Here is a 27,180-nt window from a genome sequence, read left to right as displayed (position 1 = left end):
CACCACCATTGAGGTTCATACATAAACAGGCCAAACTACAAGAGTTGCAGAAGAAATTCGAATGCAAGAAACGAAGAAGATACAGGAGTGAACATACCACTAGAGGGTGAACGTCACCATTTGTCCCGAACGCCATGAAAACAGCTCGAGGCGGCCTGCGAGCTGCCATAGGTATCGTCTCTACTGTCTCTTCACTCGCGACAAAGTGCAAATAACTCATCCTCTGCACAGTTAATTCTTAACTTCGTTTTAGGAAAATAACAAATATACCCGAGTTTTAAATATTCACCCAGGCTCCAGTGGTGGGCGTCTGGGAAATCCAAAATGTATTTTGAGCCGTTTGATTTGAAGGAAAACTTGGGTTAGGGTATATTTGAATATGAAAAAACCTCACATGTGGGTGAAAAAGTAATGGAAAGTGGAGAATGAGCTATTAATAAAATATTGATAGATTTAGCTTTATTAAAAGTTAAATCATGTAAATAAATTTAAAAGAAACACGAACATTAAAAAATTTAAGTAAACTTAAAAAGTGATTTATATAACAACTATAAATAAATAAGAAATTTTAAAAATAAAAAATAGATAACATCCAAATGTTATTATCAAAGTAAATAATTAAAGTTAAAATCATGTAAAGAAATTTAAAAGAAACAAAATAATTTAAAAATAGAATAAGATTTTTGTATATTAAAAGTGAAAATAAAAAAAACTATTTTGCCAACGTAACTATCGTCAATCACGTTGGATCTTCTTCCTTAAACAGCATTGATCGGGCGGGAAGAAGGCAAATGAAACAACCTTCATCCTTTTGTTATTTTCTGGCATCATAAAGTTTTGAGAGGGGAGGTGGCGAGAGGTTGAACAGAGAGGGGAACGGATTTGGAGGGCAAGTGTGAGGTGCGATAGCAGGGGAATCGAACCGAACCCGGGTCGAGTGAGGCCGTCTGGTGAAAGGACGGGGACTTGGGGGAAAGGGCAAAAACAAAAAAAGTCTATGCACCAGCCGGGAATCGAACCCGGGTCTGTACCGTGGCAGGGTACTATTCTACCACTAGACCACTGGTGCACATTTAGGACTCAAATTTTAAAACTATTATATATGTTTCTACTTTATTGATGAGTAATCTCCTGTTTTCTGCGTCCGTAGAGGACAACACCTGTCCTACCCCTAAGGCATCCTAGACTTTTTGACTACTGATGCATTTGCAAACGAAGCGGTACATCCATGGCTGGTGATTGCAGATGTTGTTTGAAGATCCCGTTCTGTTATAGATGACCTCATTTACAGTGCTTATCATGAACGTTTTAGCTGTTTAACAATGAAGACGTGGAACTAAGGGTGGGATGGTGTTGCTGAAAATTCCTTTTATGGGTTATGTAAGAGTATCTAGCTGTTGTTGACTGTAAATCCCAAGTGTGGGCAGGTGTTACTGAAATCCATTCGTCGTTTTATACTATTGAGTTTAGTTGGTTGTTGAAAATCCCAATTGTGTGTAGATTTCGAGATTAATTTGCTATCAAAATCCCTCTATAGGTTTAACCATTCTAACGTTAAAACTCAATCGAGTCGGATAACATGGTAAAGTTGGCTAGACTGCATTCTTAGGTTTCAAACTTAATCGATGTCATACATTTGGTTTCTGCACCTTTATAGAAAAATGTAGTGACCAATAGTCAGAAAAAAGTTGCAATTTAATCAATTCAAAGCTGAAACTGAATAATGGGAATGATATTATGTTGGAAGAAACGATGTTCACGAACACTTGTTAGTTCAAATACACTGATAAAGTTGGGTTATGATATTCAAGCTGTTATTGTAATTGCAAGTAACACAATGTCTTGTGAATGTATCAAGCACATACATATATGCACACAACCCTAATCATACAAAGATGAAAAAACAACCCCACATTTTTACCCCTAACCAATCATTGTGCTAAAAAACCCAAAATAACTGCAACACACTTCCCATAGGAAAATCTCCCTCAGACACTTGAAATATTTACAAGTTACCAAAATATCAACAAAAAGGAATTTAAGAGTAGACAAAGATTTACAAAAAACTGCCCAAACATAACAAGGTATCGTTATTGCACTCATAGCAAAATCTTGCCCATTACTAGTCTGATGAACCAAGTATTACAGGCTTTTTCAACCAATATTGTTGAAACCTCTGCCTCGCATACTCCATGTAATCAAAGTCAATTTCATTCACATGCTCCTGTAGGTGAAGTAATGAAAATACCATCATGGTCTATTCATATCACTATAGTAAGAAAAGGAAAATAGAAAATATTACTTGCAGTTGCATACCGAGATTATTCCCCATAAACACCAAGTTAGATGGGTAGCAAGAGTGTACTTCTCAACATCCTGAAGCAGCTGCTCAACATCGTCACCACTAGGTTCACTACCTGGGAGAAATTAAACACAATTTAAATCAATGCTAAATTTTTTATGTCTATTTAATTAAAACTCTTATTTCCTATTTTTGGTTCATATAAATTAAACTAGCATGATCCCAACTATAATCTGAGGCTCTGATGGATAATTATGACTGCACTTTGTTTAGAGAAGAAATAGGGTAATGAAGACACTTTCACTATGAGAAGTGAATATAATGAACGACAAAAACAATAAAACAATAAAATAAAGGTGCCTATCAAGCTGGCAGCATGCTCAACAGGAGAACGGAATTCTTTATCAAGGACAAGTAAACATCAAGAAAAGGTTATGGGCCTATTTACTCTTTAAGCTCATATAAATTATTTCATATTTCTATCTAATGATCCCCTTCACAAATACTAAAAGAATCCAATCTAAACAATTGAGTACAATAAATGGGGAGATCCTCTTTTCTCTTTTTAAATTACAGCTACTAAATTATCATACTACATGAGTTCTTGAATAACCATAACACATAGTAAAATTTACAGCAGAGGAAAGGATACTTGAATTGATATATGAGACAAACCAGAACAGCATTCACTGTTACCTTCCCAAATCTTTAAAGAGTAAGAATGAATTATTTGATTTTGATTTTGCCAAGTTATTATTTAACCTTTGGATGCTTGAAGTTGCTAAATTGTAGTGAAAAAACTTTACCTGTAGAGCTCAGATACTTTTGGACAAACTGCTTGCGCTTCTCGATATCTATCACCATAAACATAGACAGAAGCCACATAGAGTTTAACTCGTTGTTGAATTGAACAATAAGTAACTAGATACTTATGAAGAGTTTTTATTTTAAGTGTTTTCTATCACAAAATAGTTAAAGAAAGTTTGATTCCAAAATCATCACTGACCTGGATATTTGCTGAAATCCAAAATATGAGGTGTTTCAGTATGATAATCAGCAGCCATCTCGCAGAAGTGATTTGCAATATCATATGCCACAGGGTTGAAAGTAGCATACTCATAATCCTAATAAGAAGTAAATTTGTGAATCAATGCAACTATATATGTAATAAACTTAACAAAAAAAGGAATACGGACCTAAGTCCATATAAATTTAGGTGCAACCAATTTTCAATTTAACCATCAAAATTAAATTAAATTAATTTCTTCTTATTCTATATTGATTTATCATCTCATACATTCACATTAATGTTCATTTGATATCAAGAAGAAAAAGTTGGGTGAAGCCAAGTCCAGCCTCCTTTCCCTCAAACTTAATCTACCCAATCAGTTAGGGAACATTTGAGGTACGAGGAGAGATGGTACTTGACATTTGATGCAGCAAATATAAGAAACATAGTACTTAATAAATCATACTTACTATTATTGTCACAGTTCTGGTCTCTTCATCAATCATTATGTTTCCATACTGAAGATCATTGTGACAAAAGCCTATGGTCTGGTTGTCATGTGACAATTCCTTTTCCAGGGTATCTATCTCCTCTTCCATGGTATCCAATTGAAACTGTTTAGCTTCTTCAAGGGAGCAAAGTTGTTGTGCCACTTTAAGCCAACTTCTGGAAGAGCAGCAAGACAATTTTCTGTCAAAAACTTTAGAATTATGAATTTTTTTCTGTAGACTTCTTGAGATGAAAAAGTAACAATACCTTAACCGCTGCCAGAGGTGAGCATCTTTTGGGCCAGGCATATCAAGATCATGGAACTCCCTCAATTTCACAGCTATAACAGCAGATATTTCTATGTCATGCAGGTCAGCTGCCGAAAGTGTCTAAATTGCAACCATGTTAAGATAGAAAGTAAACAACTTTAATTTTCAATGGAAGAAGGAAACTTCAATTTCTTTAATAATCTTCTTTCATTCATTTGAGAAACTTCAAAGTACTTCCATATGTATAACATTGAGAACAAACCCTTTGAAGCCTTGTCCACAGTCCTCTGTTTTCCATACTTTATCACAAAAGCAAGAGCTAACTTATTCTTTTTTCTTCTTCCACTACACCCACCCCCCCTCCCAAACACATACATGAGACATCTACTTATTCAATTGACCACTAAAATGATAAAAGTTTATCAATAAGTAGTGCAGAAGTTTAAATTTAGAAGCCAAATCAGGTATTCCTATGGAATGACTGCTTTCTCTTTTATAAAGAAAAAAAAAAGGTGTTCATTTCAAGCACTGAATACATATGATGCTTGAACCAAAAGTATGCAAGAAACAGAGTGAACTTGATGCTGCTGACTCTTTATAGCAAATATTTGAAATTTTTATCTGGAGCCTTAAGTCAAATCATACAGATCGGAAATAAATTTATCAATTATTCAGAGGGCGGAGAGAATTTAGAGTCCGAACTCTTTGACAACCATAACATAGACAAACCCACAAATGAACAAAATAAATTGACAAACTCAGAAATCATCTAATGAGAACTAGAAAAGAAAACATAATACCAAGGCACATTTAAGACCAAGCAATAAAAGTTTGAAAGGCTCACGAATCTAATTTGAAGGCATTATGCAATATCAATAAAGTCGAGAAACAATTAAAGAACAATACCAACAATTTCTGTAAAGGAATAAAAATTACAAATAGTCAATAAATTCAAAGCTCTTCTGACATGGCATATTATACAAGCACATATCCAACAAGTGATACTGAAAGTGATAAAAGACACTTACCCTAGCATGAATAAACTCCTCAACCCTCCCACTTGGGAAACGACCCAGAAGTCGGGGGCCCTGCCCATGCTTTGACATGCACTCAAAAGTCCGAATCTCAACCTCCCGATCAAAGAAAACCTCCACTCCCTCACCATAAATCCTAACCAGAACCGTCCTTGATTGTGATCCTATATCTGTTGGCCAAGTGATCTGGTAGACCTGATTCGTCATTGCACCTTTCAGTTGGAATACCTCTATAGCCTTCGAATCGATGACATTGTTCCAATTTGATGCCAAAGAATGCAGAATTCTCTTAGCTTCTATTGGAAGCTGACATTGACTATTTTCGATGACATTGTTGTTACCATCATTGTTAGTCTTATCAATCTCAACAGCAACCATAATGAAAACCTCCAGCAAAACAGAAAGCTGTGCAAGAGTCTTTGCTAAGCAGAAACGGATGCACCAATCTCCTCAGAATATATGCCGACTGCTTCCAATGAAATAAAAGAAAAAACAGAGATTAGAGAAGTGTAATGGCGGAGAAGTTAGTAAAGTAGAAAATTTTCCAGGCGAAATGTAATCCACTTCAATCGAATGATACTCCAGAATAACCTTTTAAAAGCCAGATCTCTCAATAGATTGACCGAGAAACCAAGGATTCAAAATCGGACACTGAACCAGAAAGTCCTGTTTATTCAGCGCAAAGAGCAGAAAAATCCGGAGAACGGAAATAAATTTGTCAACCATCTACTCCTATGTCTCAAAAGTTGCCCAGGATTTTTCTTTTTTGCATGCGATCAAAAGGGTCGACCAAACGATTAGTGATACTATAATCGAAGGAATAGCTCCTCCAGAATAACTTTCAAAAGCCAGATCTCTCAAAGGATTGACCGAGAAAACAAAAGATTTAAAATCGGAACGGCACCAGAAAGTCCTGTTTTACTTACCCGCAAAGAGACGAAATAAATTTGTCAATCAGATAATTCCTATCTCTCAGAAGTTGCCTAGGAGTTTTCTTTTTTGCCTGCGATCAAAAGGGCACCCAAATGGTTAACGATTCAATATCAATAAAATTATTTGACAGTTACAAGAAATGGAAGTTTGGTGAAATTTCTCTTTGGTTCTTGTCAAAAAGGAAAATTCATTCGGAAACCCTAACAAAGAGAGACGAATAATTACGACTGGAAACTCTCAACTCAAAAAACTTCTCTCCTTTTTTACTATAACGGTAGGGTGGGAAATCCAGAAATACTCGCCGAGCCGAGGGGAAAGTCCACGTGTGAAATTGCTTGCGGATTGTAGTTGGGCCGCGAGGCGTCAATTTCGCTTGCAGGCATGAAGGTCCGTAAAATAAGGAAACAAATCGAGCAAGTACGGAACATCATGCAACAAATAGAAAGCTGCCGGCAGGTGTTATATTCGTATGCGTGTGGACTAGAGCAGACCGAGTTTGGTCCAACTGGTTTAACGCGTATGACGTGGCACTTGAACTGCCGATCAATCTTCAAAGTTGACCAGCCATAGTTGCACGCAGCACGCTACCTGAAGGAGTGGAGCCCTCTTTCCAGGACATACTAACCGCCCATTTTCGGTGATCTTCAAAACAAACTTATCTGACAGGTATTTTCTGGAAATTCGGCCATGACATAAAACAGGGCCGTCATGAGAAGTTCAGGTGAATGGTACTGATTACAGAATACAAAGAAGTGATCAGCTGTGAACATAATCGAGAGAGATATCCACGAGGACGACTGAGAGCCTCAATAGATCTAATTCACCCACAAGAACATCTGATAAAACGAATGCAAATTACGATCACCATCAGCTCGTAGGCAGCGTTCTTTCATCACGTTTTCGAAACATTTCGAAACTTAAGGAAGAAGAAAAAACTGTGAAGGCTCCCCTAAGAAATCAAAGCCGCAATCCAATGGACAGAACAGAATCAGGATAAGAAAAGAAACTCCGAGATCAGACATAAACTTATTTTGAGATATTGGACTTGAAGAAATGTCTAATCCTGCAGCAGAAAGAACGAATTCGGATACAAGAGAGAGACTTCTCGGTCATTTCATCTGCAAGTAAGCGAGGTCGAAAAACCTCTCTTGATCTCCCCGGTGGATTCACAAGTCTGCAAAAGGCTAAAGTCGAAAGAACAATATAAAAAATGAAAATAAACGGACAGACCTGCCACTTTCAGAAAATCTTCACCGAAGGCGGAAGAATATTCTTCCGATCCATGATGAAACACCGGCAGGACAAAACAAAACCCTAACAAATACACAAACGATCGGAAAACATAACTCTAAAGTAAATAAAAAAACACGGACTCACCAAAATGAATGCCAGCGGCTTCAATCGAAAAGATACGCTTCTCCTGTTCGATCGACCAAGCAAGAAGGGAGAATCGAGGAGCAGAGATCTGCGATATTTAATAGTTTACAGGAATTAGGAACGAGTCATCCAATCTCAGAAAAGCGTGTGTCAGAGGTGTTTGACTTGAGAATACATGGGTCCCACTCTACTACGACTTTGTAAAATGGGCAGTACCGACAGAGATAGCTGACATCAGCTTTTGCTCGTTGCTCTCATCTCTTAATCTCGAATGAAGTATTTGATGAGTGGGTGTCGCTCTGGAGGAGACACGCACGAGGAGGTTGGAATCTACGGCTGCCACGTGTTGTGATATTTATCAGTTTCAAGGAAGAGTGCGATTTCGTCACATTTTGCAACTGCCTTGAAAAGTTTTTAGTGCATCAGATTCTTGCTCATCGCCTCGTAGCAAAAACACATGTTAAAAGTACCGATTCTATTAAATGTTGTAAAAACCCGATTCTACTTGTAGAGACGGCAGCACCATGGGTGGTTACAAGGATGTGATAGAAGTTTTTAAGTTACCAAAAACTCAATTACGTATTAGACGTAATACACGTAATATCTTATTATAACATAAGTAATGCTTCTCAAATGCATTACACGTAGCATGTTGCAATTTACGTAATGCTCATAACAACTACCATTGAGCAAGTATCAAATATTACGCATAATGTAGCGTGTATACGCCGACCATTAGGTGGGATGAGAGTGATGGAATAATTAGACCAATTGCGTTGTTATTTCTTTCGTTCAAGAACTGTAAAAGACTTACAAACCTGATCTGCTTTAATTTTCTCTTGAAATTAAAATTTTAAATTTAATCGGGGAGACAGCGAACCCTGCTCCCTATGGGAAGACCACACCAGTAGGAAGGTTTTTGTTTTCATAGCTTCTGTTCGATTTCTTTGTCTACTAGAACTGCAGTAAATATTCCATTTAAAATGTGCTCCCAAGGGCTGTTACACTCAAACATCCCTGGCAACTATAAAAGTTCCTCCCAATGCAGCACAACTGCAGCTAAGGGCTTGTTAGAAACCCACAAAAAAGAAAAGAAAAATGGAGAGTTATTTTTTGTTATTTGACAACTGAGAATCATACCAAAAAAAAAAAAAATTACAGCAATTATGGTCGTCAGCCTGGTGCATGAGAAATCGTGTCTGTATCTGAGAAAGATAATTAGTCACATTGCACGGTAGAATAATGTCATCATACTATTTAATTTAATATTATATAGGATCCAAATTTGAAGAATGATCCGATGTGATATAGAAGTCGGTACAATCTCCCTGATTTTGTACAAAAAAAGTCCACGAATAAATCTTCAATTGAACTCTTAATTCCTCCGAAGAACGGCCTCCACATCAAAAGTCAGATTCTGCAGAAAGCTGATCCCCAAGCCAGAGGACTGCTTTATCAGGTCTTAGTTTTTCAACAAAATCAATTTGACCCATTTAGACATTTTTCTACAAGTACCAGGGAGACAACTTTAATTTTTTCCAGAAGCACAACATACCATACAACTGAAACTATTCTATGGGCGACTCGAGGCATGCTATTATCACAAGGTACTACCACCAACAAGGCCTGGCTGTGGGAATCCGATAACACTATCATTGACAATAGCAACCTGCTCTGACGCAGCATGTAGATCCCACATTGCCATCCTATATCCTTCTGCTGTTCTTGATCCTTCCTCTGCAATCTTCATGGCTCGTCGACACAAATCATTATATCGGAGCATCATAGATTGCTGACAATAATCTCTTATTTCAAGGTTTCCTTCAGCTAACAAATTCCTACTCTTGGCATTTTTTGTCCATCTTTTCACGATGTAGTGATCAGGAAGCATAAACACATTGGCGACCCTAAATACATTCAAAACATGTCTACACAGAATCCCCATGAATTCAAACATGTGGCAATCACAAGTGGCTCTTATTTCAGCAGGAATAAATTCAACAGTGTGATGCTTATGATCTTCACCAAACTTGGCAACCTTGTATGTCTTGATAGCACCATCTTCTGTCACTTTCTTAGCAACATAACCAAAACATTCGAATAGTTCAACCTGAAATTGCTTAAACATCTCTCTTGTGTAAAGAGATGCTGCTTGCTTTTCCATAGGAGATGATGTCTTCAAATTTGGTGTGGTGTACTGAGTTTCATAATCTGCTTCAACTTCCTTATGGTGCAAATTGTGCAGAGTATTATCATACTGCTGCACAAATTCTTCTAAACTGGCCCCTGCACTGATGTACTCGTCAAAGAAAGAGCTGATACATTCACTACTAGGGTTTGATGGCATTCCAGCAAAAAACATGCCTTTTAATAAAACAGGTGCCCAAAATTTGCGATCTTCATATAACAATTGAAGCCACTCATTCTTTCTAAGACCAAATTTTTCCAAAAGGGACTCCCACTTTGACTTAAATTCATCGATGGTTGCTGTTTCATAAATACATTTCTGAAATTCCTCTTTGAAGTTTTTGTGAGAACGATATATGGCACCAATTTTTTCTGGGAGTTTTCTTTCAATATTCCACATACAATATCGATGTTGGGTCTCTGGGAACACCTTTGCAACAGCAGCTTGAATGGTCCTATCTTGGTCAGTAACTATAGAAGTTGGAGCCTTCCCTGACATTGCAGAAAGCCATACTTTAAAAAGCCAAACAAAAGATGTTTCAGACTCGTCAGTTAGTAACGCACAACCAAACAAGACTGGCTGGTTATGATGATTGACTCCTATAAATGGAGCAAATGGAACCCCATATTTTTTAATCAAGTATGATGTATCAAAGGTAACCATGTCACCAAAGTAATTATAATTCATCCTTGAGGTAGCATCAAGCCAAAAAGCATTAGTCATTCGGTTATCATTGCCAACTTGTATCGCATAAAAGAAGGATGTATTCTCATTCTGCATGTGCTTAAAGTAATCAAGGATGGACTGAGTATCTCCTTTGTGCAGACTTGAGATCTGATTTCTAGGTATATCAGGAGCGCCTCTGTGAGAACGCAAGAACTGGACTTGACTTAGGCTGACTAGTGGATGATTATGTTCCTTTTCAAATGTTTTAACAATCCATATCCCTGGACCAACTTTTCTCACATTTAACAGTGCCTTACACCCTACCCTTGTGTCAGCTCGGTGACGTTTTTTTGTGCCTTCCTTGTTCAAACGAAATCCTTCTTTGTCACAAACATACTGCTGAGCTATCATAGATCTGTCCCTCCTTGATCGATGGGAATAATTAATGCGAATCCCAAAACCCACACGTCTAGCATAGGCATTATAGTATGCTCTTGCTTCCACTTCAGACTCAAACACCATGCCAACATATGGCTCCAAATTGGAATCTCTTTTAGTTACAAATAAGTCCCTTCCTTTAAAATCTTCCGCCACTGCATTGTCCCCACTTAGACAAGCATCATCTTCCTGTCTTTCATCCTCTCCTCCATATACTACTGATGCATACACATTACCTCCAACACCATCCATATCCTTGAAAACTTGGACCATCTGTAATTGATTTATATTTGCCAGATCATGGTTATGGCATTTCTCAAAACTCTTTACCACCCATTTAGTAGGACCTGCTCTTTTTACAGTCATTAGTGCATGGCAACCTACACTAATACCTGCTTGAGTATGCTTGCTTGGACCTTCATTGTTTGAAGGAGAAAATCCTTTCATACTACAAACATATTGTTGTGCAGTAATGTTCCTATCACGCCTTGAGCGATGGGAATAACTGACACGGGTTCCGAAACCAAGACGCTTGGCATATGAGCTATAGAATGACCTTGCACTTTCTAAAGATTCAAATTCTAAACCCACATATGGTTCTAAAACCATAACATCCACTTTGGGTACAACTGTCTCTATTTCCTTGTCATTGACAGCAATAGAATCGCCAACCACTGCAGGCTCAACTAGACAGCTTTCTGCAGTATCATCTTCCCCCCCAATGTCTGGTTCCATTAACTCGTTACCTTCATGCACACCTACTTCCATTGTACTAAATGCTCATAAATACCTGCAATTCTAAAATTGTTAAATACTTAATGTAACTCTATATTCTTAGCAAAATATTAGTACTTGCATTAGAATGATTATGTACCTACGTGACACAGCTACTAGACTCACTAACCTCAAACAGTTTCTGATATATGATCAGCTAACCATGTTTGACATCAATGTGGACCAGCAGCCATAAAAAGCAATCTCATTGGGCCTTTTGGCACAATGACCGTGTGTGTGTTGGTGGAAGGGGTGTCTTAGGTTCAAATTTCACAAGAGTATGGCTTCAACATTCCCCCAAAAAAGAATTTAATTTAAAAAAAAAAAAAAAACTAGGCGGTGGAAGGGGTTATCTGTCCTCCTTCCTTCTCCCTGCTTCGTGTGTGGAACATTTACGCATTAGAAGGATGATTTTTTTTTTGTGCATGGAGAAATAGGATGTAGGGTGCAGCTGTCTGAGGAGAAGGGGGCAGAACAGGGCCGCCAATGCCCCATGCTTCTCTGTCGGATTCTTTAGCCTCAGGTAAATATGGGGGAACGGATGGGATCCCTTCCCTCTTTTTCCACAATGGGTAGATGGGGGGCAAGAGAAGGTGACCCTCATTCCCATACCAGTATCCAAGCATCCGTGTGCCCAGCTCCCTATTCTCTCTCGATGATGGCAAAGAAGGGTACCAATTCAAAGGAGGTGGGTCTGACTTTTTGAAGAAGCGAATTGGTTTTAAAAATTAACTAATAACAAATTTGTTCCCACCCAACAGTCTGTGTTAAATTTTGGAATATTTCAATTAGAATTTGGTCATATTTGTGGGCCTTTCAGCCTGTCTTTTTCATTGATGAAATTTCTCATCCTTAACATAACAGGTCATATTTGGAAATACAGTGACAAGGACTTACGCTAACTAAGAGGACCATATTTGAAACCTACCACTTAGAACTTTCCTGATCATTAAAAAAAAATCAAAACATAAAAGGCAGATGAATCGTCAATTAAGATTCCACTTCTCCCTTGTCAATTAGCACTTGCTTACTGTCTTTCATTCTTAGCAGGTGATCCAGCAGGTGATATTCTCCCAAACCAGTAAAAAATTAGCTGAGCAGTCTTGCATTAGATTGTGTCAAACCAGTACAGTGAAAGAACCTTTTCCGGCACTGAGCTTCTTGCACTCCCCAGTGGCGGCTCTATGCTATTTGCATCTCTTTCACTGTTTCTCTTTCTTCTATAATGGGAATTCTTAGGTTATCTGTAAACTGAGTAAAAGAGAGAGAAGGATTACAATGTGTAACTCATGGAAGATCAAAATGTTATGGTCCTGGGTTAAGTACCTATGTCTTACGCTCCTAATAGGCCGGTCTTTTGGGTAGTATTGGCTAGGTGCTTAACATTTGGTATCAGAGCAGGCGCTACGTCCTGACTTCGAGTCCCAGCGGCCGCGTGCGCAGGTGGACCGCAAGCCCCTGGCGTGACCCCTGACCCGGTCACGTTGCTGTGTTAATGCCGCCGTGGTCGTCGGCTCGGGTGGGCGGGGTGTGATGTTATGGTCCTGGGTTAAGTACCTATGTCTTACGCTCCTAACAGGCCGGTCTTTTGGGTAGTATTGGGTAGGTGCTTAACACAAAACCACTTTGATATCTCTGACATCTTCACCCAAAGGAAGTTCATGGATGATGCAAAGGCCCCCAGGAGGACTAAGCTTACATCTTTGGCTTTAATGTAAGATCCAAGAGAAACCCGGGGCCTGTCAGAATTGGTGTTTAGTGAGGATTATGAAGGCCCCATGCTTCTAAGATCCTTAGGGCCAACTTGGGAAAAGGATTCCAGAGTAAATGAGGTTGTTGCTTGGTTACAAGGGTTAATTCCATACAAAGAATATGCTAGTTGAAGGAGATTCATCTAGTGGGGAAATAATGCGCATCAACTGCCTTGGAGATTTGAGTAGCAAGTTATGCAACTGTGGGATGTAGCAGAACATTTATTAATTCAATGGGATTACGTCCCCCAGTCTAAAAATTCTGTAGCAGATGTTCTGGCAAAAGAGAGAAGATATTATCAACGTCTTCATGTTCTAGACATTTCTTCCACCGAATTTAGAACCCTAAAATGTACAGAATAGGATTTTTTATCAATGTTGATTGGGTGATTGTATACTAACCCTGACTAGGGGTTTAACATTATCATGTAACTATTCCGTCTTAATAATACAATATTTAATATTCAAAAAAAATAAAAAATTGTGTCTTCGTTACTTCTGCCTCCTCGAAACAAGGTGTTTGTCAGCTCACTTATCATATTTGATAGGTTATAAATTTCTTAGCCAACCATTTGGATGAAGGAAAAATTTGTTGTAACCATGAGAAATTCATGACATGCCCATTTGGAAGCAATGCCGTTTTGTTTTCTCATTCCACAATGATTTTAGTTTTTTTTAGTCAAGTACTCAAAGGAAAGACTAGTCAAGAGGGTGTGTGGCTATCAGGTGCTTGTTTAACTGATTATCTATTAGATATTTTTAGAGGTTAGATTATATGTACTGATTAAACTCATTCATGGGATGTTCCTTTCCCCATGTAAAATTTCTCCTTCTCAATACCCATACTGTGGATGTGTTTCAATGGTACACAGAAATCCATTTGACCAAATCCCCAATTAACTGAAACTTTGGATTAGACACACCTATTCTTGCCAAATAGAATAGAGAGACTCCTGTACTCAACCAACTTGGAAAGGTAAAATTTCAACCATCTCTATTATTTACTTCAATTGTGTAGTGTGAGGAAATTACATTACAATGTTTCTCACTTTTTCTAATCAACTACTTATGGATTTATTAGCTGAAAACAAGAGTCAACCAGACTCAATACAAAGTAACATCTTCCTCACTGTTAAAAGCATAAATTCTTCTATCTATCAATATTATTTGAACAACTTGAATCTGGATGGAAATATAGTGGATAGAGCCTTTGGCTTGATGGACACATGCAAGGGGGTAGGGTCTAGCGTGAGGTCATGGGTTCAAGTCTCACTAAGGGTATTAGGTGTAGTCTGCGTGTATACTCAACGTTCAAACATTAAAAAATGCTGGAAATGTACAGAAGGGGCTATGACAAGTCATAAAACTTTATGTCCAATGAGATAATTTTGAAAATTACACCTCCTTGTTTGTATCTCTCTCTTACCTTTACTATTTTTATTTGCTCCATGCCACTACATTACATTAAGCTAGAGCTGAAAAGGGTCACCTATTCCATAATTAGCACTTGTAACTTGTGATTTGACTTTGAGGTTCCAGAGCTGTCTTCCTTTGTAGTTTGCCTTCCAGCTCTAATGCCTTCAGATCATGTTAACCGTCTTTTTTTAAGAATGATTAGTTTTTACTTATACAAGACAAGTGTAAGTTATCCACTTCATTGTCAAACCCTTGAGCCATGCACCCATTACCAATCAATTTCTCCTCATTCAATAATATTAGCATCCAGCTTTCATAACCAGGGGATACTAAGTGATTCTTGAAGATCCTCAGGTTAGTAAATTGGGAGCCTCAGATAGCTGCTGAGTTCCAACAACCAAAAGGACCTCAGAATGGGTAGTGATCCATTGATTATCCTTAAAGTACTCCTTTGACACTCATTCACTTATTTCAAATATCCTTCGAACTACTTTTGATTTAAGGCATGAGCCTGTTTTTCATTGTGTTTAAAAAAAGTTCCTTTTCTAGCTATGAGCTCTAAATTACTAACAGTTTATGCTATTGGCAGGAACTCCCTTATGCTTCTTAGGGAAGTGTAGTTTCTAGAACAGCAACCTAACAATGCTTTTCATCCGTAGCCTGCGATCTATAGCATAACTCTTTTTCTTTCTACCATGGTCACTAATAGGGCAGATAAGCAGACTGTGATCTCTTCTTATTTTACATTTGACAAAAAAAATCACTTTTTACTCTTTAACAAGCCATTAATATTTTTGGATTTCTTATAGTTTTTCTGTAACCATCTTCTGAAAAGAAAATGGATGAGGTTCCAGCTGTATTTGCGGTATTGGCATTTGAGACAACCTGGCACTGTAATCCTGAATTGGTTCACTTGGCAATGGAGCCGCTAATGCTACTGAAGTAAACATACTCATTCTTTAAAAAAAAAAAATTCCTTCTTGGAACAAGCTTTGACATTGTTTCTTTCTTTTTTTTTTTTTTTTTTTTGAGAAAGGACATTGTTTCTTGAATAATAAAAATAAACTTTAAAGTAATAACAATTCACTTTGTTTATTTCTTCATAAGTTTTATGCTAGTTGACCTGAAGATAATCTAAGAAAGATATGAACACTTGTTCTTGAGAACTGGGAACTTCATCTTTGAGAGCCAAAACATGGCGCAAGGAGGTTTCTAAGTGATGACAGAAAGTAGGCTGAAAACTAGCATGGATCCAGCCAAAACCTAAATCCAAACCCGTCCCTGCCTCACTCCCAACCCGTTTACCTACCCATGCTAATTAAAACAATGGGCAAATGTTGGGAGGAAAACAAAAACAAAAATAAAAGAAAAGAAAAGAACGAATGCATGAATATAATAAATAAAATGTAAGTATTGTCGAATTAACCTTTCTCTTAGTTGATTGAGCTGAACTCGACACCAAACGAGCAGCATCGGAGTAGACGACGAAAAGAAAATCAAAAAAGAAAAAAGAATGGATAGGTCAAAATGATCCTCTTTTTCAAATGAGTTATAAGGTTCAAGATAAGGAACAAGAATGAACATTAGAGAAGAACGGGGGAAATCAGGGCGTATGATTTCTGTAACACTGTTTTGAGTTCGTGGGAGGGGAGACAAAGAGGAAAGAGAAAATCACATCTAGATTTAATTACCCACATACCCCTGAAATTTAACATAATTATATAGATACCCCTGATTTTAAGAAATGATTTAAAATTCAGGGACAGTCTACAGAGACAAATATAGGCAATACACAAGAGATTGAACAAAAAATATGGATATCTAAAAACTTAAACAAAGAAGACGAAAGAGAACAAAAAGCTGGGAAGACGACACAGAAGGATTTCTCCCTCCGGCCGGAGGTCCTCTCGGGGTCCCCGCTTGCGTAAGGTGCGTAATTCTCCGTTCTTGATCTCTACACCCTTTCCCTTCTGATCTCGCACAGAGAGCTCGAGCTCGGCTAGACTCTGCTGTAAGTTGCTCTGCTTATCTTTCTTTATCTTTTCCGATGTTCTCGAAACTGTAGGTGAGATCTGTAGGCTTGGATCACCAGACCCAAAAGGAATTTGGGAACAATGAGAGAAGAGGCAAGATCCATGTAGAGCAGGACTCTATCAAAGACGAGCGTTGTTGAATCGAAGGAAAGAATGGCCGTCGGCTTCGGGAGGGAGAAGGAGACTCTTGGCTATCGTGCACTTGCATCTGTAAAAGGAAACCCAAATATCAAAGAAAACAAAGAAGGGGCAACGATATTCGGACTTAATTGTCTGTATTGTCCAATTCTCAGCTGGTCTGGTCTTTTTTAGTTGAAAAACATAATGTTGGTCTGGTCATTCTCTCCTTTGTACAGTCTCTGCTCTTCCTCTCTGTTTTCCATATTCGAACGGGGAAGACAAGCCGGAGTAAATAAATAGAAAAATATCATTTAGAATGTAACAAAAACTCTGGTTGCAAAGAGAAAAAGACAGATTAGAAGAAATTGTAAGTATGAAAAGTCAATATACTTAACACAAATCACCAACATATTCCAACAGAAAATAAACATATTCCAACAGAAAGTAAAAAGATAATAGATTATATCTTAGTTTTCTTATGTGATTTAGGACTAGTAAAGAAAATAATAATTAATTTTCTTTTGTGAACTAAAGCTAACTTCAAATTAAACTAAATGCAACTTTGTGTAAAACAAGGAGGAGAGCAAGTGAGATTTGATTTAAAGATCTAGATTTCTAAAATCATAAGCAATATAGATGTTGGTGGTTAGTGAAAGTCAACTAAATTATTTTAAAGATAAGTTAGGTGTTTGTTAGGTCAATTTATCCCCATAAACTTGGCTTAAACCCAAACCAAAAATCCATCCCCGACCCATGGGGTAAAACTTGAACCTGATGTTTTTGGGTCGAATCGAGTTGGATTCCTAGTGAAACTCGATCCGATAACCACTCTTAATGGGAAGGAGCAAAATGCCAATAGACCTAATGAAAGTCCGGTAGTTACATGGCCTTGACCACCAGCAATGAACCTACTAATCTTAAACAATTCGATTGGTCATGACTTGTAACTGAAGTAAATGCGAGTTAGGAGCTGAAGCTCATTATGCTTACTAATTGTTTCTCTCACCGAATTTTGTAATAATTATAAATCATTCTGCCTCTTCTACGTTTATTACATATCTACCCCTATAAATAGATCTAGACAAAATAAAGGGTATTTCGAATTTTAAATTGTGGATAAATTAGACTAAGCTGAAATGAAAAAAATCCGAAACAAAGCGAATTTAAATAGAAAAAATATCGTAACAGGAACAACAAATCTTCATTTACTCGGCATTCCGTTTCTAACGATACTCGACCACTTGGCACGAAATATCCGGAAGATAGCCAATACTCTGGAATCTGGTTAACTGTAAATTAATTACGATTTCAGAATTTCCTCGATCTTTTCGTCCTATAAATACTTCACTCGTCTTCCTCTGATTTCTCTGTACTTCCAGTTTACGTTTCCTTTCACCCATAGCTCTCTCTTCGCTTCCTTTTCCTTCTCTCAAATCGCCGGAAATGGCGTCAGTTGTGTGTTTTGGAGAGATGCTGATCGATTTCGTGCCGGACGTTGCTGGCGTTTCTCTCGCGGAGTCGATGGGGTTTCTGAAAGCTCCAGGTGGTGCTCCTGCCAACGTCGCCGTTGCGATCTCCAAACTCGGCGGGAAGTCCGCTTTCATCGGAAAGGTTAGTACTGTAAAAAAATATCCGTCTTTTGGCTATTCTTTTGTTCTTCTGCATGCACGAGTGACAGGTACCGTGATCCGAGCCAATGAGAGGACTGGTTCCGGAGTTAAGATTGGCGCAATCAATCTAATTTTGCAGAGTTTCCCCTTCGACATTTTAGATCGATGGTGGATCTGAGCTATCCACGCAACGGAGAAGCCTTGCAAAATTTGACTCGATCTGATGGTTCATAACTGTTTTGGGCCATAGCTATCGGCATGACCGAACACCAACGGTTGATGTTAGCATCAGCTAGAGATACTTAGTTTGCTCTATTCGACTGATCATGAGGATTTTTTCATTTTCTTCGCTTCTTTTGAATGATCCAGATGTCTTGTACGTATGGAAGTGGGATATTTTGAATTGAGAAAGTGAGATCTTGTCCGTCTGTGAGGCTTGAGCGTGATATTTAGTATCCAACATTCTCCTCCAATCACTTTTTTCTTTATTATTATTATTATCATAATCATCATCATTTCGTGTTCGAAATTTCAAAATCTTCACGTACGTTGTGGTGAGATGAGCAGGTCGGGGACGACGAGTTCGGACACATGTTGGTTAACATCTTGAAGCAGAACACAGTGAACGTGGACGGTGTGTGCTTCGATAAGGATGCAAGAACAGCTCTGGCATTCGTGACCCTGAAGAAGAACGGAGAACGAGAATTCATGTTTTATCGCAACCCTAGTGCCGATATGCTGTTGAAGGAATCGGAGCTGAACTTGAAATTGATTCGGGAGGCGAAGATCTTCCACTACGGGTCTATCAGTTTGATCTCCGAGCCCTCTCGATCCGCTCACTTGGCCGCCATGAAAGCGGCCAAGGAGGCGGGTCTCCTCCTCTCCTACGATCCCAACGTGAGATTGCCGCTGTGGCCATCGCCCGAGGCTGCTCGTGAAGGGATCAAGAGCATCTGGAACCATGCAGATTTCATCAAGGTTTTTTTTTTTTGTTTTTTGTTTTTTGTGATAGATTACCCATCGAGAAGATCTGACACTCAAAATTAATGAACTAGCTATGGTTCTTTGCTGCCGCTGCATTTATCGGTTTTTTGTTTTTAATCTTTATTGGTTGGATCAATAAACAGGTTAGTGATGATGAAGTCGCTTTCCTTACAAACGGAAATCCTTCGGAGGAGAAGGTTGTTATGTCACTCTGGTATGATGGGCTGAAAATGCTAATTGTTACTGATGGAGAGAAGGGCTGTAGATATTTCACAAAGGTTGATCTCCTTGTCTTTAACCCACTCGGTTCTTGTCTTCACTGATATCATAACCTTTCTAAATTTTCTGGTAAATTAGTAATTTGTGATGCAATTATTTTTATTGGCATAGAGCTTCAAAGGTTCCGTTCCTGGGTTCTCTGTGAAGACTATTGACACCACTGGAGCAGGGGATGCTTTTGTCGGGTCCCTCCTCTCATCCATAGCTAAGGATTCTTCCATCCTTGAGGTTTTGAAATTTTTCTTTATTTCTTTTCTGTCTGGCTTACTTTTGTGCTTAATAAAAAGAGTTAATTTAATTATTTTTTCATTTTCTATTTGACAGAACGAATCCAAACTGAAAGAACGTTTGAAACTAGCGAATGCATGTGGAGCCCTTTGCACAACCCAGAAAGGAGCCATTCCTGCGCTTCCTACTGAATCTGTGGCTCAAGAACTGGTGGCAAAAGCCAAGGCCTAATCAATGGAGACTTGGTAGTAATTGTTACCCTTTGTAAAGGGATTAACTGCTTTTATGGAATAACCAGTCTCTTAATTGTTCTGTTTTTTAGCTGAATATTAGACGAAAACCTCATGATTAATTTGGTCCCGATAGAAGGGAATGGCATGAAAATTGATAGCAACGTGAGTGGTATCGACATCCATGATACTACGAATAGCCATGTCCACGAGATTTACAGCAAAATCTGGAACATATACCAAATCCTAATCACATTCGGATAATATCCTAATTACAATTATTTTTGAGCTTCTAACCTATATCTTTATCAAATTTCTAATAGTTTTTTATATATTATCTAAATCAAGGGCATTAAGGAAAGAATAGTACAACAATAAGGGTAATTAATCTCTGCTACTGACGCACACCAAAATCTCTTTGTGCCCTCATTGTACGTATCGGCAGTAGCTACAGAAAATAAAATATCATTGGTAGGTATGTGGTCGAGAAATTATTACGAAACAAACCTCAAATTTGTATCCCACGTGGTAAGTAACTGACAGATTACGAGTAACAAGTCCAAAAAACCAAGAAGCACCTATCTTGTCATGGCCCAGGATGGCAGATAAATCCACGTGTCTAATGTTGTGCCCAATGCCTTACAACGGTTGAACTCTCTTTCTGTCACCCGCAACTACAAAACATTGGACCGGCCTTTCTATCCCCAGCTCTGACATCTCACTGAAATTTCTCACTACCACATCGCAGGCTTCACAACTCGCAAGGTCTTCTTCTCTTTCTTCTTCTACTGCGATTTTCTTTTGCTTTACGCGTCCTCAAGTACTGGAGTGGGTTGAATGTCTTAATCTCTACCCGTACCGGGAGGTGATGAGCGCTTTCCGCTTGGTATTATCTTACTAAATTTTCTGTTTTTCTTTGGTGAAGATCATCGGACCTCCATGGTTCATCCAATCATCGCAGTGGATGGCAAAAATTCTCTACCAATGTCATCAGGTACATTCTTTTAATGGAGTGCCTGAACTAAACTTGTGATTTTAGCCCCCAATGCTGCTTACTACAATTTAAAAGACATTCTATTGTTGACCAAGCTTGTATTTTATGTAAAGTGAGAATTTTCCTTGTTGGATGATAAATGCTGTCTTACGTTGTGGATACTTTTGAACATTTCAGTGGAGCATATTTTTCTCTTGATATTTGAGCAATGTCACTCTTGCTTAGTCTTTATAAATGTCAAAATTTGTGTTGCTTCCTCATTCTGGTGGGGCGTGTCTCTTCTTTTCACTCTCTAGCAGAACTTGTAGATAATTTGCAAAATCCTATTTTTATGATTCAAATACTAGGTTATTCGAAGACTTTGTTTCATGATATTGACTTGGTTCGTGGTTTATACAAGTTGCATAAGTTCACTGAGAAAATAGGGCTAGGTAGTATGTTATGAAAAGTATTTACTTGTTTATGATTGCACCTGTTTCACTTCCTTTTGCAGAAGCTCTCAAAATTAAGCATCGTTACCATGGAACAGAGGCAACAATGCCTTTTGCATCGGTCACTGTTCAAGAGGAGAAGCCATTTGATTTCTTCCGAGTTTTATGTGGTATGTCTTCAATAGTTGCATCGCTAAAAATAGATATACCTGATGAAAACCCATGAAACATTGCAGCTTTCTATGTCAAACCTAAAATTGGAATTGTTTGTGCTGGTTGTCAGTACTTCTGGGACTCATCTTTTTATTCTTGCTGCAAAATGGATACAGTATGGGCCATCTTGAATTTAATTGACTATAAGATTTATGTATCATATCTAAACAGCATTGTTTTGGATCTGCAGAGGGTGTTATAGCTGGTGGTACTGCAGGTGTTGTGGTTGAAACAGCTCTCTACCCCATAGATACAATAAAGACTCGGTTGCAGGCAGGTTTACTACAGTAGTATTCTTTATCGTTTCTGGTTTTGTTGATTAAAATCCTAGCTGCTCTTGCATTAGTTAAACCGCATCAATGTCTCGAAAACAACAAAGTAAAGAAAGTAATTGGCAAAATTGTCATTGCTCACGACTTTTTATTCAACATGCTGCCAAAATTATTTAAAACAAGCAAAGCAATGGGTTACAGTAATTGGAACTTTTTTTAAATGTTGTTCTAATTTGTTTCTTCTTCTTCTAAACCTTTGTCCTTGTGCTGCTGCGTAAAGCATATTCCTAGGTTTCGTGCTAGGCTAAATGGGCCAGGATGAAGGTTTTACACTAGTCCAGAGCCCACATAAAGGAGGAGGGCTGTTTCAGGGGTTGATTGTCCAATGGCTTTATGGTTATAAAAATTATGATATCTTGAAAGGGAAGAAAAGAGAAACTGATACATTTTATTACCCATTGGCAGTACAGCTCTTGTGAAGAAATAGAAAGTCATGATGTTTCTTGGTTGCCTAAAAGCCATGTTTATCCATCCTTGTCAGCTAGGCCATGTTTATGAACATTGTTCTCTGTTTCTGTCTGTGCATGCACAAATAATATTTGCTTTAAGATATACCGAGATAAATGTTCTTGTTCACTCATCTAAATTTTATGAGTTTTATCAATTAGCACAGGCTGCTCGTGGCGGAGGAAAAATACTATTGAAGGGCTTGTATTCTGGACTGGGTGGAAACCTTGTAGGAGTTCTACCGTGAGTACCTGAAACTCACCTCATAAACATGGGTTCACTGAGCTCAAAGGCTCGTATCTGACTTCTGTTGTTTTACCAAGTTGCATCCGTGCGTACCTTGTTCTAGTTGTGATATGTTGTGAATGCCATAGTATTGTAAGATCATATGATAGTTCTGTTCTCACTTTTATAATTTGGTAATAATGTTGTGGTCTAGATCAAATATTTTGTATAGGTACTTTGCATTTACTGCTTCTTAGATTGTATTAGCCTTCTTAGGATCATTCTCTTCTTCTGAATTCCTTTGCAGTTGACTGTTGTTTTTCTTATGTACGAAGGGCATCTGCCTTGTTTGTTGGCATATATGAACCTACAAAACAAAAGCTGTTAAAGATGTTCCCAGAGAATCTTAGTGCTCTCGCTCATCTGGTGAGTTGAATCATAGTGCTTTTGGTCATAAGCTAATCACTGTTTATCAATCATGAGTTCATGCTATTGGTTATAAGATTCTTCCATTATCTGTCTTATGGAAGTTGAATGAAAATATGGTTCCACTAATCACACCTCTTATTATGTTTTCTGATTATTATCATGGAGTTGTAGCTATCTACCTATTTAGATCCTTTTTATTGTGATGCAGCTGTCTTGTTAGGCCCTAAAAGCACCTTTTCTTTCAATTAACACAAGAAAAAAAAGACAAGAACACATTTTTTACCAGCAAGAGGCCATGTAGTAATGGACGTACAATCTTTTCTGTTACTTCAGTGTCCCATGAAGATTGAATTTAACTCCTGCTCCAAAGGGTGGAACTTGATAACCCAACAAGGGACTTCTTCCTCATTCTTTTTATTCTAGAAGTTGTCTGTTTATTAAGTCGGGGTAGTTCAGTCAAAGCATTTTTAAGTGTTTTTTGTTTAGTTTTAGATGGAAGTTACTTGTATTTTTGGCTGAAACTGATTTTTCCTGCAGACAGCAGGTGCCATTGGAGGTGCTGCTTCCTCTCTTGTTCGGGTCCCTACAGAGGTCAGAAAACTATATTTCTGTGAACTTATTACTTTCCCTTCAGATAATGATAATCATCTGCAGGTCTATGTTTCAGGTTGTGAAGCAAAGAATGCAGACTGGGCAGTTCACTTCTGCCCCCAATGCTGTTCGTCTTATTGTTGCTAAAGAGGGTTTCAAAGGTCTTTATGCGGTGTGTTTTATCGACATGAACCTATTTTACTGTTAAATTATCAAAGTTCTCTTTGTTTTATCTCTTTATTAGTCTTCTATAGGTTTCTTCATTTGAATTATGGCTTGGATATAACATAATTGCTGTTAGGTATTATATCTTGTGACTTATTGCTGCACCTTATCTTCATTCTTGTTTTCTATCTTCTTGGAGTTAGGGGTATCGGTCCTTTTTATTGCGAGACTTGCCATTTGATGCCATGCAGTTCTGTATTTATGAGCAGCTTCGATTAGGATACAAGCTTGCGGTAAGCTCAAATTTGCCTTATGATAAGTGACATCAGTTTATTACATAAGCCATTATGTACTTGGTAGAGATATTTGTATTTTCTAGCTTTCCAGTGGGTAATATTGGGGAATGGTGTAATAAGGACACAGAAAACCTTAAAAAGAAACCAATGACAGAAACGAAAGAAAGATTTATCTTTATAATGTTGAATAAAAGAGTCTATGGCTAAAGTATGTATCTTTTCCAGTTATCATTAAGTGTGCAATACATTTTTGGATGGAATATAGTTTATTATATTTTCAGGAATAAAATTTACTATTTGCATTCCTCACAATTTTTTTATGAGTACAAAAGAAAAGGTTTATTAAAGGATCCATGGGTTTGTGTTTAATGCCTTTATTTTTATTCACTACTTTATGTGCAAGATGTCTAGCTGTGCAACTACTTGACGAGAAACATATGTTATGCTTGGTTTTCTCTTCAGGCACGAAGAGATTTAAATGATCCTGAGAATGCTATAATTGGAGCCTTTGCTGGTACACACCCTTTCCTTTTGATGGTTTATATCTTTTCTTCTAGAACTTTGTTTTGTTAAATTTTGTCAGGCGGTGCTTCACCACTATGAATTGTTTTTTTGTCATTGTTTTACATATGTAATGTATTTTTTAAGGTGCGATAACTGGAGCAATTACAACTCCACTTGATGTGATTAAGACAAGGCTAATGACTCAGGTACTCTCCCAGTAGATTCGTGCTTTGGGTGATCCAGTTAGGGTTCTATTAGCGTCTCTGCAGGACCCTTCGCCTCCATTTAAGGTCCACTTATCCTCCGTTTGCATTCCCCTTACATCCCACCTCATCCATCTTGGTTTCTTCTCCATTTCACTTGGCCATCCTTTTGCTAATTCTCCCATTTGCATTCCCCTTAAATCCCATCTCATCCATCTTGTTTTCTTCACCATTTCATCTGGTCATTCTTTGCTAATTCTCCCTTCAGCTCACTCATTTCCTGATGTCACCCACCCACATGATTCTCCATCTTCCTCTCCGTTCCCTACTGAAATAGATCTACATCCTTCCCCATATTCTGTTCTCACTTCTTTATCTCTGAGAATTATGGGCAACTTCCAGATCTTGCTGAGGAGGTGGGAAGAGGATCTTCCTCTTCTTTAGGTGTTCTCTTTGTTACTTGACAGTGAGGAACATGGATGGAAACTCTTCAGCGGTGTGTGATCCATCAATTCAATCTAGGTCAAGGTGTAAGAGACAAGAAAAAGTACATTTGACAGAATCATCTTCCTCTCGTGTCAGGATATTTTGGTGTGAAAAAATAGTTCTACTTCCAAATGCCATTTCACATGTAGAAACCTCTACCTAAGGCTTGAGAAGACATTAATAATGTGAGAAGGTCATTTTCTTACAGAAACAAATGTCCTCTAACTCTTGTAAGGGTTCTAATGGGGGTTCTTTTGAGGTTGTTGTTGACTTGATTCCTTCACCTTGATCTGTTTTACAGGGCCCAGCAAACCAGTACAAAGGGATCTTTGATTGTGTTCAAAATGTTGTCAGAGAAGAAGGACCCACAGCTCTCTTGAAGGTTTGACTCCATCATGCTCTCTACTCTCTTCGTGTCCATTAGTGTTGAATAGACTAGAAGACACTCTATATGAGGTAATTAACCAATAGTATGGGAGACCGACTTTTGTTAGCACTGTTATGTTATTTACATTCTAGTTACCGCCTTGACGGAGTCATTTGTAACATGTCTCACTTTGAATGGCTGCACCCTCCTGCGTACTGCCCTACATGATTTTTGCTCCTAGGTCGCAGATTATATTCTTTGCAACTAAGCTTCATCTTTAGGTAACATAATAGAATTAATATATTGCTGTTTAGGATTATGTTTTGCTCTTACATTTCCCAAATTTCTCTGTAACTTTTGTTGTGATATCCTAGCTAGGTTAGCAACTAAGAATTTAAATAATAGAAAAATGGAATAAGTTAATGGAAAAGCGAGAAATAGGTGTTACATAAATTATAAAACAGTCACTATAAGCTAATCTTCTTATTATTTTGGAGTTTAGATATTTAGGTGGAATAATACTTTGAATGATTCCATCTCTACGACTGTGAGAAAGTTGCTCTGTTCATGACTTTTGACTGTCAAACAGAGGTCCAGAACTGCATAGCTCTTAGATTACAGAATGCTCTGTTTTCAGCTAAGCTTCATGTTTAGATAATGTTGTAACCTGTCTCCATTGTTGAGCTTTACTCGTTAGATTCTGCAAAAAAAAATATTTATAGCTAAGTTCATCTTTAGAGAATAGAATAAAATATTTGGTTATGAATAAAATGAGGAACAGTCCTAGCATTTAACATGCATCTTTTTAACTTTTCTGACAGGGAATAGGGCCAAGAGTTCTATGGATCGGAATTGGTGGTTCAATTTTTTTTGGTGTCTTGGAGAGGACAAAACAGTTTCTTCAGGAGCGGCGTCCAATGACCCAAGACTTGCATCAATCCAAACAAAAGTGACCCCTGCCTTTCTCAATAATTTCTCCTCCATCATTATTCCTCATCTATTAGTTCTGTTCTGATGGAAAAACAAAAACCTGTATCTGGCACTCTGTAAAAGTTTGCTTTCTGTAAAGTGAAATAGTTAGGAGGAGATAGCTATGAACAGGGGATTCGGATAGGAAACTATAAGTGGAGCAGTAAAAACTGTTAAATGTCCTGCTAATTCTTATTGAGGTTTCACCCTAGAGAAAATCAAAGAAATGTCTTAATCTCCTTTTGCGGAAAGGAATTTTAGTTTTTCTTTTTCCTGGTTTTTTTGTTCTTGATTAGTTGCTGAAACCTTGTAGTTAATGATACCTGACTATGCGTTGCTTCCTGTACCCGATTCTGATGGTTTGGCATTGGGGTTCAGGATGTGGTTTCACCCCTGCG

At 38.0% G+C, this 27,180-nt stretch overlaps 5 protein-coding genes and 1 non-coding gene across 11 annotated transcripts in view; 2 read left to right on the top strand and 4 right to left on the bottom strand.

Moving 5' to 3' along the window:
- Positions 1-297, bottom strand: part of LOC137949495 (sterol 3-beta-glucosyltransferase UGT80A2) — a 37,548-nt gene extending 37,251 nt beyond the window's left edge. For both annotated transcript variants that reach the window (XM_068795540.1, XM_068795541.1), the window contains exon 1: positions 98-297. In XM_068795540.1, coding sequence (XP_068651641.1) covers positions 98-220 — 123 coding nt within the window. In that variant the 5' untranslated portion in view covers positions 221-297. The remainder of the gene's footprint in view (positions 1-97) is intronic.
- A 701-nt stretch (positions 298-998) lies between these two features.
- TRNAG-GCC (transfer RNA glycine (anticodon GCC)) lies at positions 999-1,069 on the bottom strand. The gene has a single exon. It is a non-coding gene; the product is annotated as a tRNA-Gly (tRNA).
- Positions 1,070-1,795: 726 nt separating this feature from the next.
- Positions 1,796-7,484, bottom strand: LOC137949926 (probable choline kinase 2). 5 transcript variants are annotated; one of them, XM_068796174.1, is made up of 9 exons: positions 7,414-7,484; positions 6,030-6,106; positions 5,098-5,569; positions 4,068-4,189; positions 3,782-3,977; positions 3,309-3,426; positions 3,109-3,156; positions 2,317-2,417; positions 1,797-2,224 (listed from the first exon to the last, which is right to left on the bottom strand). In XM_068796174.1, the coding sequence occupies exons 3-9, from the start codon at positions 5,479-5,481 to the stop codon at positions 2,123-2,125; spliced, it is 1,071 nt and encodes a 356-aa protein (XP_068652275.1). In that variant the 5' UTR covers positions 5,482-5,569; positions 6,030-6,106; positions 7,414-7,484; the 3' UTR covers positions 1,797-2,122. The 5 variants fall into 5 exon arrangements, with proteins under 5 accessions (XP_068652277.1, XP_068652275.1, XP_068652274.1 ...); XM_068796173.1 differs by lacking the exon at positions 7,414-7,484 and adding an exon at positions 6,262-6,599; XM_068796175.1 differs by lacking the exon at positions 7,414-7,484 and adding an exon at positions 6,335-6,599.
- Positions 7,485-8,607: 1,123 nt separating this feature from the next.
- Positions 8,608-16,529, bottom strand: LOC137949638 (protein FAR1-RELATED SEQUENCE 9-like). Its single transcript, XM_068795750.1, has 2 exons — positions 16,073-16,529; positions 8,608-11,495 (listed from the first exon to the last, which is right to left on the bottom strand). Exon 2 carries the CDS (start codon positions 11,471-11,473, stop codon positions 9,014-9,016), a length of 2,460 nt encoding a protein of 819 aa, XP_068651851.1. The 5' UTR covers positions 11,474-11,495; positions 16,073-16,529; the 3' UTR covers positions 8,608-9,013.
- A 1,630-nt stretch (positions 16,530-18,159) lies between these two features.
- On the top strand, positions 18,160-20,349 carry LOC137949639 (fructokinase-2-like). The gene is made up of 5 exons (XM_068795751.1): positions 18,160-18,410; positions 18,977-19,387; positions 19,537-19,671; positions 19,784-19,900; positions 19,997-20,349. The coding sequence occupies exons 1-5, from the start codon at positions 18,243-18,245 to the stop codon at positions 20,129-20,131; spliced, it is 966 nt and encodes a 321-aa protein (XP_068651852.1). The 5' UTR covers positions 18,160-18,242; the 3' UTR covers positions 20,132-20,349.
- A 459-nt stretch (positions 20,350-20,808) lies between these two features.
- LOC137949845 (S-adenosylmethionine carrier 1, chloroplastic/mitochondrial) lies at positions 20,809-27,053 on the top strand. Its single transcript, XM_068796053.1, has 13 exons — positions 20,809-20,895; positions 21,056-21,124; positions 21,618-21,725; positions 21,959-22,041; positions 22,714-22,790; positions 23,108-23,198; positions 23,739-23,792; positions 23,869-23,964; positions 24,161-24,250; positions 24,716-24,767; positions 24,902-24,963; positions 25,748-25,828; positions 26,635-27,053. Exons 2-13 carry the CDS (start codon positions 21,070-21,072, stop codon positions 26,764-26,766), a joined length of 981 nt encoding a protein of 326 aa, XP_068652154.1. The 5' UTR covers positions 20,809-20,895; positions 21,056-21,069; the 3' UTR covers positions 26,767-27,053.
- The last annotated feature ends 127 nt before the right edge of the window (positions 27,054-27,180 follow it).

This window comes from Aristolochia californica, unplaced genomic scaffold (genome assembly GCF_029961685.1).
Source record: "Aristolochia californica isolate CCGP_79_NKW_82.1479 unplaced genomic scaffold, dmAriCali1.0.hap1 SCAF_14, whole genome shotgun sequence".
Taxonomy (NCBI): Eukaryota; Viridiplantae; Streptophyta; class Magnoliopsida; order Piperales; family Aristolochiaceae; genus Aristolochia; species Aristolochia californica.
This window is presented reverse-complemented; position numbering and strand designations above follow the sequence as displayed.